The sequence below is a fragment of the Molothrus aeneus genome, chromosome 2 (genome assembly GCF_037042795.1).
Source record: "Molothrus aeneus isolate 106 chromosome 2, BPBGC_Maene_1.0, whole genome shotgun sequence".
Lineage (NCBI taxonomy): Eukaryota > Metazoa > Chordata > Aves > Passeriformes > Icteridae > Molothrus > Molothrus aeneus.
Genome location: NC_089647.1, coordinates 45,944,132 through 45,963,294, shown reverse-complemented (window position 1 = coordinate 45,963,294; position 19,163 = coordinate 45,944,132). Strand labels below are relative to the sequence as shown.

General features: G+C 39.0%; 1 protein-coding gene across 1 annotated transcript in view; it reads left to right on the top strand.

Annotated features, from left to right (window-relative positions):
• Window positions 1–19,163, top strand: part of ATP8A2 (ATPase phospholipid transporting 8A2) — a 319,989-nt gene that overhangs the window by 204,516 nt on the left and 96,310 nt on the right. The window contains exons 28-33 of the mRNA XM_066544842.1: window positions 3,680–3,754; window positions 6,359–6,481; window positions 7,506–7,584; window positions 11,250–11,311; window positions 11,638–11,694; window positions 16,099–16,206. Of these exons, the coding sequence (XP_066400939.1) occupies window positions 3,680–3,754; window positions 6,359–6,481; window positions 7,506–7,584; window positions 11,250–11,311; window positions 11,638–11,694; window positions 16,099–16,206 (504 nt within the window). The remainder of the gene's footprint in view (window positions 1–3,679; window positions 3,755–6,358; window positions 6,482–7,505; window positions 7,585–11,249; window positions 11,312–11,637; window positions 11,695–16,098; window positions 16,207–19,163) is intronic.

Sequence of the window (19,163 nt, the reverse complement as noted above, 5' to 3'; positions counted from 1 at the left end):
ATGAAGATATTGAGGAAGTATGAGACAGTATCCCACAGTCTTTCTGTCAGTCAGCTTTTGGTAGTGTGAATCTGTGGAGAAAACAAGCAGAGCTGTTACTTTCCAGTGCATTGTGACAACGATAACTTTTCCCCTCTGTTTGGAGCCTGTTGTGCATGAAGACTTGTAAGTGTTGGAAATGCTCTCACCTCTAATTTTTACCTGTGTGGATACTGCTGAAAGAAAAAGAGTTTAACTTGGACTTTTGGATTGGCCAGACACTGAACTTTCTAAATGTTAGTTCTTGCCTATCCAAATTACATCAGCCTTTGAAATAGGGGGAAAATTTTTCTGTAGAAAAAAAATTCTTTCAATGTTGAAAGATGCCGCAGAGGACTCAAGACAGTATTTACTGCAGTCAGACATCTCAGTATTCTTTTATATTGACTCATTCATCTCAATGTGGTGTTAGCACATTGGGTCTTTAGTGGATTCTGCACCATGCAGTTCTGGTACATCCTGAGTAGAAGGAATTGGTCTATTGAGTGGGTGTTTCTCACTTGTGCTTTGACAACCTGTCTGCTGCTTTGTAAGGCATCCTAACAGCTCTGCTCTTCCCAAATTTTATGTGATTCTGTTATCATTATTGCTAATGTTTTTGTTGAGAAATGTAAATCTAAGAATCCAAGATGTTAAATTTGCCTGGTTTAGGGCTTTTCTTCTAGCCACGGGCTAGCTACAGATATTCTGGCTGCTTTGTTTTACCCTCTTGATGGATAATCAGCTATGTCTGTTGCTGGAGGACTGGTTGTGGGAAGCTATGGTTTCAGAAAGCAGTTGTTTCCTAAGCAGCACGAGCCAATGTTATAAAAGGCCTCATCATTTGCTACCAAACCTTTGAAGTTTGCTTTGCCCAGTGGGATCTAGAAAACTGAGCAGAGCACAGTCAGGTTGCCAACTAAGCCAGACAGGCTTCTGATTTGTGAGCTATTTATTGTTTCTAGAATTGCTGCCCTCATTCATCGTTGCAATTAATTGCGACAAGCCTGGAGATGATAAATGCTTAGATCGTTATTGCTAAATATCTGGGAGCATGCTATTTTAGAGCTCAGATTCCTCCTAGAATAAACACTCAAGTTCCTAACTTGAGCACCCCAAATAAATTGTGGTTTCTTTTTTGGACCTCAGGCTTTATACCAAAGAGGTTTCATATGTTTCTTTTGAAGAGCTGATGTGTAGAAGTGGCTGGAGCACTGAGAGTGTGACTGGCCAGTGTGCTGCTTTGGGCCATTAACTGTGTCATTAGAGTGAGGTTTGGAGAGTATTCCTTCAAGGTAGCAATGCAACAGAACTGATGATAAAAAGTTGGGATGTAGAGTGTGTCTTCTGTCCTTCTTCTGGATAGAGCTGGTGAGGTGAATCTTGAAAGGCTCTTTTAATTGAATGCATGTTTGGCAATGGGAAAGAAAGGGGCGCTTTTTTTAGCAAATCCAAGAAATATTTTGCACTTTATACTAGGCTGGTGCATTTCAGTTAAGTGGCAGAGGAATGAACCTGTTGGCCCTTAAGAAAATTTACAAGGACACTTTGTAAACTACAAGCTGCAAGAGGGGCAGCAGGTATTGAAAAGTGCAAGCTTCAGAGTAATATAGTGAGAAATAAATAGAAACTCGCTACTTGAAAGAGCAGCTGATGGTTTAAAAAATTACAGGAAGTAATTTTAAACAGATTACCAACTGTGAAAAACATAGGTATAAACAGATGAGTTGGAATCAGTGTCATTGTTTCTTACTTGAACAATGAGAGTTCATTAGAACCGATGATTAATTTCAAACAAGAATGGTGATATAATAGCTGTAAGAATTAGAGAAATAAGAGCTCAACTAACCTGGTCTGTGGTTGTGAACAGTGGTAGTTCTCTGGCTCATCTGGTCTCCAGCTTTCCTTCTGTGATTTTTTTTTTCAAATTGCCTTTTGCATCTACAGCATCATCTGGGAGACATTTCCATAGACCAGCCATATATTGTGTGAAAAAGTTTCACTTTCACCTTTTGTGTAGCATGTGAATTTTATGTTGTGCAGCAGTGCCTATTTGGACAGCTATTTGTTATTCTTTCCAACCTTGTAAATACTTTAATATTGCATGAAGTTGCCTCTGTCCCGTGTTAGAGTCCTGGTCTGTTTTGATATTGCATCTATGAAAACAGTGATAGGTCTTGATGCAGTCTCATTTTCTACTTGGTTTTTTTTGGGGGGGGGTGGGTTTTCCCTGATTATTCTGTATTCGTTTTGGGTGGGAGCAAGGAGAGATCAGATGATGTACAGCTAACTGCTTGTTATCTGAAATATTCTGCTAGGCCACTAATACTGCACAAGTGAGCCAGAGAATAAATGATGCTGATAGGAGAGTGCTGCACAATGAGTGACAGAATGGTGTCAGAAAAGGTACCTGGCACTAAGTGCCACAGGTTCACAGGGAGCAGGAAGGGAATGGACATGGTTAGCACTTGACTGATCTGCAGTACATAGTGCATCCAGTGCAACATGGACTTGTGAAGTAAATGCAACACAAAATATGTTGAAACAAGGTGGTTAGAGGGAGTATTCTCACACACAATATTGAAATCATTTTGAACAAAGTAATATGGTGTACTTTGGATTTTGAAAGGGACTGTTGCCAGAAATTCTCAGAAATCTTTTGTTATCTAATAAGTGTAATGATTTCACATGCAGACTGTTTCAGGCTGCTCTTAAACTGCTATTGTTCTTTCAGTTTCCAATTTACTTGGAAAATAATAATTCTTCCCCTTCTTTATGTTGTTTCCCTAAGCTTCTTTCAATGTCCACTTAGAAACTTTGTTCCAACCCAGTACAGCAGTTTGTGCTTCAAAAAGGTGCTTAAGCAAGATTAATAGGCTCAAAGAAGCTGCATCCATGGAAATGCTGAAAAGAGTTTACCTTTGCACTGAAGCTTAAAGCTGTTTCCTGGGATTGTGTCATTACAGAATCCCCTCAGTTGGAAAACAGCTTGAAGTCCATCTAGTCCAATCTTCTTTTTAAAGCAGGATGAACATTAAATGCAAATTGGTTGCTCAGGGCTTGCCCAGTTGCATTTGTAAACTTGATACAGGATGAAGACCCTGCAGCCTGTTTTGCAACCTCTTCCAATTTTAATGATTAAATAGGTAATTTAATAAATAATAATGTTTGCATAATTTAAACAATAAAATTACAATATAATCATGATCATGTAACTGACAAGTAGATATCATTGTAATTCTGGGGCTGTAAAAGTCAACACAAGTTAAGCAGAACATCCATCAAAGCAGTTATCTTGAAAATTCTGGTCTTTAGCAAACATGATGGAAATGAGGCTGGCTTCTGGCTGCAAGCATATTAATTTGCCAGTGATAAGGGTTTTGTAATAGTTTGATGCCATCTATTTTTTAGAGCAATGATGTAAATACAGCTAATTGCTCCTTAGCCTGAGTACTTTATTTTATACGAGGAGTACTTGGCCAGTATTTAAAATGTAAGACTTGAAAGTAACTGCCTGGCGCTGCTGATAATTATTTTTAGAGCATGACAAGCATCTGTCTCCAGATGGTGGTCTGTATTCCACATCCTTCTCCTCTACTGTGAATGGCAGGATGGACTGCAGGAGTAATCTAAAGCTTTTTGTAACCTGTCTCTTTTTCAGCTTTGGTTTGCTTTCGTTAATGGATTTTCCGGGCAGATCTTATTTGAGCGATGGTGCATTGGTCTGTATAACGTGGTAAGTGCTGCATGTTTTGACTTGATAGTGCTTGGGACTACTGTGTTATTTTGTTGTGTCCCATTTTTCACAGGTAACTGTCTGAGGTGTATGTCAGGAAAGGTGAGTTCATTTGTAAATGCCACTTTGAATCCACTCTGAGGTAGGGAAAATAAAATTTAAAAATTACATTTTTATTGCAAAATGAAAATTTGGGAGAACACCTTGAAAATAAATGTTTAACCTAATATAACCTGCATAAAGCTCTGCAGATTTTACATAGAATTTCATTTCCTCTTTGAAAGCATTCAGTGTTTTGTACTGAATATATTTGTGACAGATCATGCTCAAAATACTCCTAATCTCTGAGTTTTGATGATTTTTTTTCCCTTCAGACCCTGTAGAGTTAGATGCTGAGAGGAGTTACTTTGGGTTGACTTGTGCTCCCTTAGGTACAGAAAGAGAAGCTGCATCACTGTGTCATCAGCAGTCTGGGAGTGGCCTGCAGGGTGCCACACTGTGTCATATGACTTTATTACTTAAATCAGTAATCTTATTTTATCAGTCACATAGATGAAAGCCAGAAGGATCTCTGGAACCAAGTTCTGTAGCATACCATAGACCTGTGTTGGTGTTTTTGAGAGTGTTACCTTTGCAATGTTACGAGTGGCCCAGTGCCTGGATTTATAAACTGCTAGGACACTGTTAGTGTTAAAGAGTCTCTTCACAGGGAGAGAATTTAAATTTTTTCGTTAAAAAACTCATTCCAAATATATGCTAATACAGAAAAAGCCAGCAAATTATCACTGAATAGTATTAATGGAACCACTTAACTTCTGTCACATTAATTTTAAAAATGATGGCACAAGCCCCCATATTCCATAAGATTTCATACTCTTAGTTGAAGATACTTATTCAGGGATTTATGATTCCCTTGATTCCCTTCACCCTAATTTCCTGACTGTTATGCAGTCTCTGTCATTCATGTTTAGATATTTGCATCTATTATCTTTAAACCTCATTTGATGAATCTATCTACTCTGACTAAAGCTTCTGGATAAAACTCATCTTCTGTAATCAGAAACTAAACCTTGTTTTTTGAGGTCAGTATTTTCTAAAATTAGAACTGGTTGTGTGGACTTGTGGAGAATCAAGTGCTTGTAAGATATTGGGGACTTCCACAATTTGTTGGGCTGAGATTTTGAAGTGCTTTTAGCTAAGTCATTCTCTTCTTTGCGGATTAACCCTTTCTTTCATCAGTAGTCTCATTAAAATATGAAGTGTAGGAAATCATAATGGCTTTATAATTCCTGATTTTGCACTAGTTCACACTGGAAGTTTGCCTTGGTGATCAAAACCACTGGAAGATTTACTTCGAGTGAGAATGTAAATGCCCCAATAAACACAGGAAACTAGGGGAAGTACGTTAAAGCTGTATGAGAGCATGGTCTTCTTTGGAATATATTGGACCAGTGCTCTCAGTTTCAGTTCTCTACCCTCAGCCTGCTGCCATTTTAGCCATCTGGTTTATCACTTCATGGGTGAAGACACACAATTCCCACTGGACTGAGGGCTGTAATTATTGATTCTCACTCATCTCTGTTCCTCCCCATTGTTCTTTGTCTGCTCCCCTGCTGCCAGCGTGCTGCTGGTGGGAATCACATCCCGCCTTCTCCAAATGTGCACACACCCTAGAAACAGTTCATAACTCCAACCTGCTTCTTAACTTCAAGAGCACTTCTCAAACTGGTAAAAATATATGTACGTATAGGATTTAAAGGGATGTTTCTGATATAAACTGTTGATGTAAAAGGAAGTGAATGAAGTTTAGTGTTCAGACTTGCACCCTGGTGTAACTTTCCCTCTGTTCCTGCACTGTGGACCACAAGAGACATGGATACCCAAGCTGGCTTTAAATGAGCTGCCTCAGATCCTGGAAACACTTCAAGAGCAGCAATGTTAAAGTCAGTGGAGGCTAATTTACTCTGCTTCTGGCAGAGTGTCCTGCTGCCTGTCTTGGAAGGCTTCCGAGGCTTGGTCATCCAAGCGTCTGCCCGTAGCACAGACACACACTGCAGTTAATTTGTTCCTATCAGTTCATGCCTGCCAGGGGAATCCCCAAAGTACCATAATGCAGAATGGCCTTTGTTGCTCAGTAGATTTTTTTTTTTAATGTGATTTCCACATTTACTCTGTCTGTAAACTTAGCAGTGGTTAAACACATTGCATATCTAATTATGGCTACAACTGCCGCTATATTGGAACCTATTCCCACAAGGCTATTTTTTAAAAATTCATACTGTCTTTCCATTGCAGTACAATGTGTCTGACCCTTGCTGGATTAGCTGGTACCTCAGAAACTTAACTTCTTGCTTAACTTCTTGGGTTTAAATTATTGGTTAATAGTACTAATTTTCTTTCATGTTTCTATTGTTCACAAGTCAATATTTGACAGTTACAAATGAATGTTTGGACCATTGAAAATGATGCTAAATAACATGCTAGGTAGTAGTAAGTCTTCACTGAAGTCTATGAGAATTTTGCTTTTGTCTAGATAAGGAAACATTATATGAGATACACTTAAAACTAAGAGCTGCTTTCAATTAGTATTTGCTTTCCTTGCAGATTTTCACAGCACTGCCACCCTTTACTCTGGGAATTTTTGAACGGTCGTGTACTCAAGATAGCATGCTTAGATTTCCACAGCTATACAAAATCACTCAAAATGCAGATGGTTTCAACACAAGGGTAAGGAAAACTCTGTTACTCTAAGAAAAAACATAGGCATTCTGATATTCCAGATTTTTCATGTCAGAAAATAACCTATTTCCTGATGTTACTTCTGCTTTATGCTAACCACTGAGAGTGATTGTTCAGCCTTCCAGTTCTTTTCAAGGGATTATTTTTTATTTAAGTAAAGAACATCCTTGTTTATAAATAAGGATTTTCTGCTGTGACTTCACCTGAAACTGCTCCTGAAATATCCATAAACTTTGATTCAATGTTAGATTGGTATCCAAGTATGATTTTTCAATTCACGGCTACTGAAAAGCCACAATGACATTGCCTGGATTTATTTAACATATGTCTTGTCACAGCACTCTCTGCTAGGATGCTTTTTCATAGTTAGCATAGCTCTGTTCCAGTAGTTCTTTTGGAAAATAGAATTCGAATTGGCTTATTTGGACTTCTGAGTTTTGAAGAACACATTTTACTTCATTTTGCTATTTAAATGCTGGAAAATGCCAGCGTTTGATATTTTATCTTTTCCATAATGAGCACATCTAAATGTACTTCTGAATCAAGGAAGCTGTATGATTGCTTTGTTTGGAGAGGAAATTGTAGAGTACATAAAGCGTTAGTTTGTGCAAAATTATATTATCTGCTAGTAAAAACTGTGGGGCACAAAGTATTTATCCATTTAAAGAAAATAGAACATTTCATAATACTGAATCACTCTTTTAAAATTATTCTTTGAGGTAATTAAACAAAGTTGACTCAAGCTGTCTGCCTTATTTCAATAAAGACCTTAAGCTGAAGCAGGCTTGCCTATTATGCTTCAAGTTGGTAGAATAAAATGATCGAATTGGACCAGTGTTTTCTTGTGAAAGAGCAGAAATTGTAGGAGAAAATAGATCCTGCAGAAGTTTGAGTATTTCACTTCAGGACAAACATTTTTTGACTCTAAACTACACAATGAAGTGTTTGTTAGGAGTTAGAGAGAGGTCAAGAGTTTTTGACTTTACTGATGGCTTGGTTTGTTTTCCCTCAGGTTTTCTGGGGTCACTGCATCAATGCCCTCATCCATTCCATCATTCTTTTCTGGTTTCCACTGAAAGTGCTGGAGCATGGTAAGGGCTTCATTATTTCTTATGTGAGTAACTGATGTTCAGTCTTACAGAACCAGTGTGTTTGCAGAAGGGAGGTCGTGATAAGTCCCAAGAAGTAATGCTGCCAGACAGTTCAATAGTCTTTAGCTGCTGAGCTTGGCAGGTTGTCTAGTGGCTTTCAGAAATTATTCTAATCTAACATAATTATTGTTCATATAGTGACTTTAATAGGTGAAAAATGAAACTACTGCTTTGCTAAGAAGTCTTACCCAAATACTGAGTGATGTTTTATGAAATGCCTTTTCTTTTTTTTTTTATGGTAGTGTGTTGAGATCTCAGCATTTGATTGAATAATGTTCTTACAGCAGCTGCCTTAGAACCATTTGCTTTATATCTTGTTGGAACTCCCTCATTCCATAAGGCAGTACTGTGAAAAAGAACTGGCTGGAATGGAAGTAAACCAGATCAAGAGTCAGAGATACTGGGGAAATGAGACTCTTTGGTGTACAAATTAGGGTTATTATTAAGTCTTGCTTTTCAGGGTAATGCAACTTTTCAGGGTAATGCAGCTACATGGTATTTCAGGGACCAGTAAATCCCACATGGTTCCTACCTAGCTTTCCAGTATAGCTGTGTGGTTGGGAAAAACCACTGGAAATCTGTTCTTTGATTGTGGTAAGAAATAGCATTAGATCAAATGAGGAATTCAGGGCTGGTGAAGAGAATATTTATCTAAAATCATTAATTTTTCACAAGTGAAACTGCTTCCTGGAAAACACTGATTTTAAGAAAACCTTCTCAGCTCCAGAATGGATTAATTGGGGAGGAGGTGAAAGAAATAAAAAGGGAGGGAAGATGAATGCTCATGTCAGAGGCATGATAGCAAAGATACTTGTGGGGATTAGGTTCATGCTACTCTACTTGGCTGATCAAAATGTCAGTATCATATCCTCAGTCAGAACTTCAATGGCTGATGGACCATATAAAAAAGGGACTTGCCTTTCATCTGTACATGGGCTAAAAGAAGGTTCCATTTCATGGGAGAGGGGCTTTTATGGTTGGTTGGTTTTTGTTTTGATTTGAGGAGTTTTGTTGTTCTGTTACACTGTTTTTATGACAAATGTTAATCTTGAATAGCTCTTTTTAAAATTCAACTGCAGAAATTTTAGGTTAAAATCTGTAGTGTTTATAGTTAAAATTACATAGTCTTTCATAGAGGTTTTTGTAGTTCCCAAATAGATAATGTGCTTTTCATTTCAACAATTAGAATTATAAGACAGAAATACCAGCTCAGAGGCTAATTTTCTGACTTCCTTTGAATAAGTTGCTCAGGGTTTTTTTCCAGAGAGGAATGAATATTGAATTTTCAAGTTTCTTTGCATTTCCAAGTGCAGGAAGGATTTCAGTGTCAGAGACAAAAATGTGCCATTCACATTGGGATGGTTCTTAACCTTTTGAGTTCCTTAGGATGTGAACTACATGTAGTCCAGGAATGGGCATTTGTATAGCCTCAGAAATGAATGTTCATTGAGCATCCTGCTGTTCTCATTAGCACAAATATCATTCCTTTCAGGACTGTACAGACTCCCAAAGTGAAAGGTCATGGAAAATACTGAAAAATAAAGACATTAATTTACTGCATTAAAATAAATAACTCTAAAGAAGTTGAGACTCACAGGAAAATGTATTCAATTATTTAAATGTTCACTATGATGTTACACTAGAGCATGGCTGTGTCATGTCAGCTTATTCTAGCAAAACTGATGAGTTTAGGCATGCCTTTTTCTCAATAAACTGAGCCTTTTGGCACCAACAGGATTCAATTGGCATGGGAGACTAAGTTCCCTAGTGCTCTCCACCTATTTCATGGGCACCAGGGGAAAGAGCAGTGTGACTGTAAAATCTTGGTGTGTCCCTGAATGATGTGGTAAATGCCTGAAGCCACTGCAGAGGAGCTGGGCTGAGGAGGATGCCAGTGGCTAGAAACCATGCCAGCTCCTAACCTAGCTGTCTCAGGCTTTAGCTCCAGTTGCAGTGTTAGTCACTCTGCTGCTGTTTCTTAGTAGTTAATATTGAAAAGAAAGCAGAGACACAGAGCCAGAAACTTTTGGGAAATATTCAGAGCCTGTCAGCTCTTTGGAGACAGCCACGTGCAGCATGGTAGAAGGAAAACAAAACAAGTAAGCTTGGGTTAATTGTACTGTATAAATATATAGGGGTTTTTTAGGTGTAAGCTAGACAGGGTCTTCATCACAGAGATCAGGGGCCCAGGAACTCTTCTTTATAGGCTTAAATATTTACTGATCCTGGAGCACACAGCCTTTGTTTAAGAATGGCAGATCCAGTTTTCCAAATAAATCTAACAAAATGTTACTGTTACTGATGCCTTGAGAGGCTACCTAGAATGGAGGCTAGACAGTGTTAAAGGAATGAAGTAGGTATTTATTGAAAGACCTTCAAGGGATGCATCTTGGGCACTACAAGAGCCTGGCTGAGACTACACCCAAGCTGGACAATGGGTCACAAGTTTTCACACTGGTATAAGTTTTGGTCCATTTACATATTGGGGTTCATTGTCCAATTACAGCTTCAGGTTATGAAGTCCCATCCTCCCAGACTGCTCTCCTCAGTTTGCTGTTTATACTTTTTGAGCCTGAAGCTGCAACATTGTTCTTGGTTCTTGGGCTGGAAAAGGATTGTTTTGTCTGACTAAACTGTGAGGAGAACTTGCTAACACTTTATTTGAAGTTCAGAGTTATATACTAATGCAGTACAGAATCTGGATGATATGAAAGCTAAAACTTAGGGCATCATCATGGTAGAACTGCTCACTGTGCTAGGCAGTATGTGTTTAGGAATGAATCCAAGCTTTTATCTTAAGCCTTTTTGTCCCTGCTGTTCATGTATTTCCCTAGCAGTTGTCTTAAAACATGTGAAAATAGCAATACTTATCATGCTGGAGTAGTGCTTGAAAACTCCTGTGAGTACAAGTTCAATTGGCATTCATGTGGTGGTTGAATGCATTTTCATGGTGTTCCAGTTTGATTCAGCAAGGGCTGAGAGACTAAATGACATTTGAAGTATTGCCAAGCTTGGCACTTCCAAATGATAGATTAGCATGTATGTACTCACCCTTGTGCACAGCTGATAGAGAACGGGTGGCCAGAGACTGAATACTGCTCAGTTATGGAACTAACCTCCAGTGAGATATTGTACATGTTGATATGTGTCCTTTACAAATTAAACTCTCCCTGCTCTTAGCTCAGCTCTCTTTCACCACAAGTCAGCTGGTGTTTTGCTGCTTTTTCATCACAGGCATGCAAATAATAAATATTGTTAGAGGTGACAGTACAGGACAGATAGCAGCAGAAAAAGTGGCAGGGGCATACCTCAGCTCTTACAGGCAAATTACATGTTAGGGTCTGGTGAACACTGCCCCTTTCCTAGGCCAGCTTCAGGCAACTGGAGCTATGGATGGATGGATGCTCTATCCATACACCATGTCTGAGGCCCAGCTGAACACAACTTCTGCATTACCATTACCTCATGGTCTCTGGGAGTGCTTTTGGATGTTCAAAAAGGAAAGGTTGGGACCAGTTATTCTCTCCTGAAAATCTCCTTGTTCTTTTGTCCATTCTGTTGATAAACTGACAACAAAGGTGATCTTCTTTATCTTCTTCTTTCAGATGCAGTATTCACAAATGGACAGGGAGTTGACTATTTATTTGTTGGAAACATAGTTTACACTGTAAGTTTCTGTATCCTAACAATCTTTGAATGGTAGAATTTCTTTCCAGCCTTTTTTTCACCACAAGAAAATGGTGTAAACCTGATGAAAATATGTAAGTTTAAAAAAAAAAATCAACCTGATGCTGTGTGCATGATTTTCCCTCTTCCTTTTAATTTTTTTTCCCAGACATGCACCAACAATAGTTTCTGCTCTGTCCTTTCCACATCCCCTACCAAGTTCCTGGGTTGCTGCCTAAATGGTGGTAGCTTTTTAGGTGTAAAGGGGAGATTGGGATTTGAGAGTGTTAGTAATGAAGTTGTCTTCTTTCTTATTTTTCCTTGCAGTATGTTGTAGTCACTGTTTGTCTGAAAGCTGGCTTGGAAACAACTGCATGGACTAGAGTAAGTACTTTCCAGTATCTTTTATTTTATTAGCACACCTTCCTCCCTAATGAGTATTGATACAGATAAGAAGTACTAAAAATCATTTTTTAGGGACTTCAGAGTTCTAGTTAGGTCTTTCATGTAAGGATAGGCTGCTAAGCTCTCTAAGTACAGAATGTGAGAGGAATGAACTCGTGAATCACACGATATCTGTGATGAAAAAGGGCAGCCTGGCAGAAGAGGAAAGAGTACACTAAAAGCGTATTGTCAACATCTCTACTTAAAAATGAGGAAAATTTTGCATGAAATCAACATACTACTGAAATTGCTTAAGAAAATGCATCAAGAAAATTATCCTTTGTAGTCTGTAGCTCCTTCAAAATTAATGCAATAGGGAATGAAAGGTGTCTGCCCACAGATAAACAACTGGACTTTGAAAACATCTTTGGCCCAGGTAAAAAGAACTAGTGGTGACTCCACATTGGTTGAATTGTTTTGGTTTTTTTGTTTTTCTTTTTGAAACCTAGTGTAATTAGGATGAATAGTTATGTTGAATAACTATAATAATTAGTTGAATAGTTATGTTGTTTCCTTGATTTGAGTTACTGGCTTGAAATGCCAGTAACCTGTAACAGGGCGAATGCTCTGTTACAGGTAGATGACAGAATCCAGCAGGGCAGTCAGCTCAAAAGAGTGTGAGAGACAGGGAGGGAAGGGCTCCTGTGTTGATGAACCTTCAACACCTTTCTCCCTTCCTTTCCCCTAGCCCCTCTGAAACACTAATTTTTTAAATTTTGATGGAGTCTCCTTTTCTCCATACCAGTAAGATACTTTATGGGAATCCAGTTTTCATGACATACAAAGAAACTCTGCCCTCAAGGCTAAGATGTTTTCAGGACACACATTCTTATTCTACCAATTTCTTCAAGGGTTTGGCTTAGGTCTTGTTAACCTCATTGCTTCTGTTAGTTGTAAAATGTTTTATTTCATTCCTCCCAGAGGAATTGTGAAGATCAATGAGCTGACATCTGTTCTGAATTTTAAAGATGAAATGCTGTCTGTATGGGTTATTTAATTGTTAGGGCGATGTTAATATTTTCTGCCCCGTTCTCTCATCTGAAAATAAAATCTGAGTATTTTTACTGTTGCTTATGCATCAGTTCTGTGTTGTGTATCAACATTTTAAAATGCAAAAATCCTTAAATTAATCCCTTGTGAACCAGAAAGCATATAACCAAATCAGCATTGAATGCATGTGAGCTTGTTTAGATCCTGTTTTGTTGTGAATTTTTTGATGGTTTCTGTTCTCTCCTTTTCCCTGGATAGGTAATGGGTGTCTTTTCAGCCACTTGAGGATAATCGTGGGCCCCTCATTTCTAAACTTCTTTTTTAAAAGATACCATAATGTTTAGTAGATATTGGAGTTCTGTAACTCTGGCATTTTACAGATAAATTATTGTTATTCACACAGCAGTTGTGTTTAGAATCCATTTTTTCTATATATACTTCTAAATCCTGCCCCATTGCTTGGAACAATGACACTCATAGCAAAATCTGATGTTGGTTATAGTTTCAGCTGTGAGTGAATCAACACACAGAGAATCTTCAGGTTACTTGAAGAGTATTAAATTTACAACACTGAGTTAAGCCTCTTCTCCATCATCAAGTGGATTGGTTACAGGCAATTTGTTCTAGAGAGTGAGAGGGACACTGCCACTTGGGAGAACAAGGTGGTTTCAGCAGAAAACTTTAAGAAAAAACACAGTCAAAGTTTTGGGAGCTTGGTATATCCAGTAGGTAGTGTGGAAAGAAAGGCTCTGATAAAAGTGGCAACATAATGCATAATAAAATCCACACATTGAAGTTGAGTGGAATAGCTTCATGTTACATGAGGCCTATGTGGAACACTGCAGTAGGCTTTTTCCCAAACACACAGAGCTTTTTTCATCACTGCTTTACCACACTGTAGGAACTGTTTCAGATAAGCAGGGTACACGGGAGAGCCATACACTCTGTCTTGTTCTTATGCAGTAATCTTAATTTCTTGTTTTCTGTCATTCATTTAACACACCTGATGGGCTCACTTCTGGTTTTGCACATCAAGTCTCCGGGGGTAAATGCAGATTATCAGTGGAGAATCACCAGTGCAAAGGTTTGTGGGGTGACTTGTGTAAGGAACATTTTCCTTGTGTAAGGAACGTTTTCAAGCAGGCCAAGGAGGGCTCTTCCAGAATGCAGGAGCTCTTTCAAAGGCAAAGAAGGAGTTTGGGCAGATATAAGTCTGAGATAATGAGATGATTAGGACAACCATGAGAAGAAGGTAGACAACATAAAATGAGCAGAAGTCTGCTCAGCTGAAAAGGGTGAAGATCTGCCAAAGTTGAAAAGTGTCCTAGCAGCAGAATGGAAAGAAAAACTTGAGTGAGACAAAAAAACCTGATTCATTTCACTAGCCTAAATACACTTCCTACAAAATAAGTCTATATCTGAGATTGGGTTCTCTGCTTGCTTTTATTTTTACTGGTTTTAGTCATAAAGTACAGGAGCTAGGGAAGCACCAGTCCCAGCTATCCTGAGCCTTCTGTCCACTTGTCTGAGAGGAAGGCTGTGGCTCAAGAGAAGGTATCACATCCTTTTCAGAAAACAGTGATGGTGCTATTCTGCCATTGCATGGAGCTGACTTTTCATAAGGATGAGTTCTTGCAGCAGTCTTGCAATACTTGATCTTTGGGGAGCTGGGCATTACAGTTGCTCACTAGGGCAGGGCTTCTAGTCAGAATCTTGACATGAGTTGTGCTCAGTTTTCAGAAGAGCAAGTAGACTGAAAGGATAAAATCCCTCTTGTCCTCCAAGTGTTTTAAAAAAATGCTTCAATTTCCTTCTTTTCTTCACATTTAAATGGAATTGAGCACATATTGTGGGTATTTTGGAGGGTTTTTTTGGTTATGTGGGGGTTTGGGGCTGGGGTTTTTTGGTTAGTCTGTTTCTTGTTTGTTTGTTTTACATAAGGAGTTGTTTATTTACTGAGGTCAGATCTCCTGGGTCAAACAGAATAAATAGCAAAGTTTGAAAACAAATCTTCTTACCCACTGTGTCTCTCCAGGAAGGGGCCTATCCCATGTCTTGCTTATTATTAGCCTAGCAACTTTCAGAGTTACACAAAATTCCAGCTTTCTGAGAGTGCCTAGAAGAGTGTTCTTTCCATTGCCTCTGACATTTTGTATGAATGCTTCTAGTGTAAGGTAGTCTGTAGTTGATCCCAACTATATGCCAGTCTGCACTGGTGCTGCAGGCTCCTTGCTTGTTTGTTTTCACTGCCTGTGCTGGAGAAAGCTGTCCTTTCTGAGCATGTCCAACGGTTGCAGATTAGGAGCAATCTTCTTCCAGAAGTTTTTATTTATCTCACAGGTAGCAGAACACAATATCAGACACTTCTTTGATTCTCAGACATACTGTTCAAAAAGTCAACAGACACAGTCATCCAGTAGGAAATATAAAGCTGAGAGCTGAACAAACACGCTGTGTCCACCAGCACCCAGTATGTGAATACATTCCCGTGTTCCTGAACTCATATGTAATTAGTAATTAAGATTTATGCAGGTACTTCTCTGAATTGGAGCCAAAGTCATCAGCCACAGGAGTTGTTGGCATCCAGAAAAGTTGGAGCCAATAATGAGCTCAGTTGCTTGTTACAACTGAAATTACTGGTTCCATCCACTGTGGTGTAAAAGTAAAACAACTTAAATCATCTGAGCAGAAAAACAGTTTGGCTGTGTAGGAAAAATGACTTTAATGCCACTGAGAAGAAGTTTTTGCTGGATGTGCTCTTGGTCATTTAATAGTTCTTATTTTCTTTTAGTGAGTCTACAGACTAAAGAACCAGTAAAGATGTAAACTGCATTGCATGTGTGTAAATCAGTTAGAACACCTTTAAAACAAAAAAAAAGGCATAGTTGACCAGTAGATGTTGATTTTGGTAGTACACAAAACTGAATCTTCCTCCAGAGAAGGTGATATATATGGCTAGTATGTGTACACGGCCATAGGGGATTTGTCCATGTGAACTTTAACCTGTGCCTTTGAAAATTCCTACCTTGATTTACATGTTAAATCTGGAACGTGCATGACAGGATACAGGAACTAGATGAGAGAAATTATGGTTCCAAGGAAAATCTGACCAGTTTCTGGAGATCCAAATAAGACAGATTGGCTGAGAAGAGTATCTGTCTGCCCTGCTATGAAGCAAAGATTAAAGAGAAGTGGTTTGTGCTGTTTGAACAACCTGTGCTACTGGCCCCAAACCAAGAGCAGTAGACGGGCCTGAGTGAGACCGACAGAGACCTGAACAGGGAAACACTTCTGGGCTGGGTGGATGGAGGAAGTGCCGTGTGTTGACTCTGTCTCTCTCCCTGTTCTTGGCAGTTCAGTCACCTGGCCGTCTGGGGAAGCATGTTGCTCTGGCTCGTGTTCTTCGGCGTGTACTCAGCCATCTGGCCCACGTTCCCCATCGCGCCTGACATGCTGGGGCAGGTCAGTACCAACACCTGGCTCTGGGGACACAGCCCAGCACAGCACCCTGCTGTCACCCTCAGAGCTCACATAGTGCCAGCAAAGCACTGCTACTCTAGTCAGAGTGCTTGGACTTCATTTTAACCTTTTCTTAATCCTTGTATTCATTTAGCTTAATCTCCTCATGAGAAGAGCTCTCTTTGTCCCCCAAACTGACATCATCCATGATTACATGCACTGCGGGTACTGCATGACAATTCCCAATTTACTGTGATGGCAGTAGGACTGGCTCTTTTGTTAGTGTCTAGTCCTGGCAAGATTTTGTGTGTTTGACAAAATGTTGTATTTGGTTTGGGATTTTGTTTTGTCATGGGTTTGTTCTTTTCCATATGTTTGGTTTTGTATTGTTGCTTTTTACCTTCATCCATTCTAAACAAACAGAATTTCCTTGAGAATAGAATGAGATGGTCAGAAGCAGGAGAGCTGATACATTGCTGATTATGGTACTAGAGGAATTCTGGATTTGTTCCTTCCATGTCAGCTGAGCTCGAGGTAGTAAGATTTTCCCTTCAGTGTTGTTATTTCAACCCCTGGTGAGAAGATCAAATAGCAGGCCTGTCAAAATCACTCAAGAGATTAATGCATATTTAAAATAAGGGGATAGCAATTAAAAATTGTAACAATTAAGGGGTTTGTAATTTTATGATAAAAAGTTATTTTGTAGAGGTTGGAATGGCTTTCAGATTTACCTGAAAAATGTATTGGGTTATAAGTTTAGACTTCCGTGCAAAGATGGGATACAGAAAGAAGAAAAGCTATCTATCTAATAATTTCAAGAAATTATATTCTTAGATTGCTACCTTTATGTACTAGAAAATTATAATAAAAAACTCAAGTGTTGGCAGGCCAATTAGATTTTTGAGATTACTCCCATGTTTGTATTCAACAAGAGCAGTCAGGCATGATTTTGTTGCTGTTCTGGCTTAATACATATTTTATTATTATGCTCTAAAACACTGAGGATAATGGAGGCTATGATACATTTTCATGGACAGCTTTTTACGGCTGAGACTGACAGCTGACAGGCTGGTGAGTGACTGAGCAGGTGAGTGACTGACAGACAAAGCCTCAGTCGTCTGGTAGTATTTCATGGTAATCTTGGCGTGTTTCACAGCACATACAGCATCAGTAGCTCTAACTCACATTTTCATATATCAGGCAATAATTTGACTTCAGTATCATGCAGAGTCAAGAACAACTTGTCCTCCACAGCAGACTTTAATGCTGCCATTAACATGTCAGCCTTCTAAAATATAGACAATACGGCAAAATGTTGCTTCACACACAAGGGGACAAGCTGTGGGCTTTAGCTTGCTCTTGCCTTTCTTTTTTTCCCAAAAGGACTCTTATTTTTTATTGCAACTTTAGCAAAATTCATGTTGTGCTGGTCATCAACGTTTGCTGCAGCATATAAAACCACAGGTCTTGGAACAAAACCTTCATATTAATAAGGCTTTGGTTTTTCTTGACTATGTTTTTAGAAAGTGTTTGTATTTAACCTTTGGTTTTATGCTCTGATTTTCTGACATTACAACTTGAGAAGTGGTACTGATATCTTGCCAAAATGAAAATAATCTATTCTCCTTTTTTTATTTTTTAATGGAGAACACGTTTACCTTGGCTAGTAGAGTATCCAGTCCAATGCTTGTGGAGCTGTGTACCTGGATCAGTAATTATCAACCTAAAATGTTAAGGATAGGTGATCATTGTATAGAGATGATTTTTGAATTCAAGCAGTCAGAAACAAGCTGTCTTAAGGCTTTCAGTGTGTGCTAGAGGGGATCAATATCATTCTACCAGTTTCCTTGTATTTTTGAGAGAAGGAGCAGCCGTTGAAAAACGTGGGGTTTTTTTCTTTTTTTTTTTTTTTTTTCACTTTTATCCTTTTGTAAAATCAAGGAAAGCTCCCAAGGTGAAGGGAGCTTGTTTACCACTCACATTAACTCCCACAGAGTCTCTTGAGTAATCGGTTGCTGTCATGAAACCAGCTCATGGTGAAATGAGCTGGGACTGTGTTAGGCTCTAGTCAGTAAAATGAGTTGCCTTGCTGCCTAGACTTTAACAATTTCTTTACTCTTGCTGTATTCTTTTGCTCATTTATAGATAATATGGCATCTTAAAAGTGTTGTTCTTGTTTCAGATCTTGCTAGTGTGTTTATCTTCAAATAAACTGAACTCCAGGACATTTTAGATCCTCATACTGTGTAAATCTAATGGCATTTGAAGGAAGCTGATTTTAGCTAGAATCGTCATTAGCATTTGTACCAGCCAGGACTTTGTGCCATCAGTAGAAGGCACAGGAGGTGCAAAACATTTTATTGTGTTGTTTCACCAAATGTCAACATGAAGTCTGGCAGACTTCAAATATGTGATGCTTTGTTTCTGCTGGGGTTTGTTAAACTATTTGCACTAAGTATTTCTTTCTCTTGCCCATAATATCTTGAGCATTTTCACAGGGATATAATACCATTTTTCATCCTTGGAGGGAAAGGAAAGCGACTTACTTATTCTCTCTTGTCAGAGTCAACATTTCTTCTGTTTTCACTACAATATTAAGAATTAAATACTTGTGACATCTTAAGACAGAGCCATGATTAAAATCTCAATTGTCCTTAATAGAAATCTTCCAATAGTATTTGTCTGGTACTTTGGGAAGAAACTCTTTCTGCTTTGGGGGAACCTTTTCAGGCACACAATTTCTCTTAAACAGTATCAGAAATAATAATGTGAGAATAATGTAAGAAAACTCTCTGGTAGCTTGTCTCGGTCCCTCTGGGAGCCTCTCAGGAGCCCTGGGCCAGTCCCGAGTCGGCAGACACCGGGAGGCAGCCCCGACATGGCCGACAGTGGGGAGACACTGTCTGTGTGTGCCCCGAGGGTACTGAGGGCACCTGGGCTGGGGGGAGACACTGTCTGTG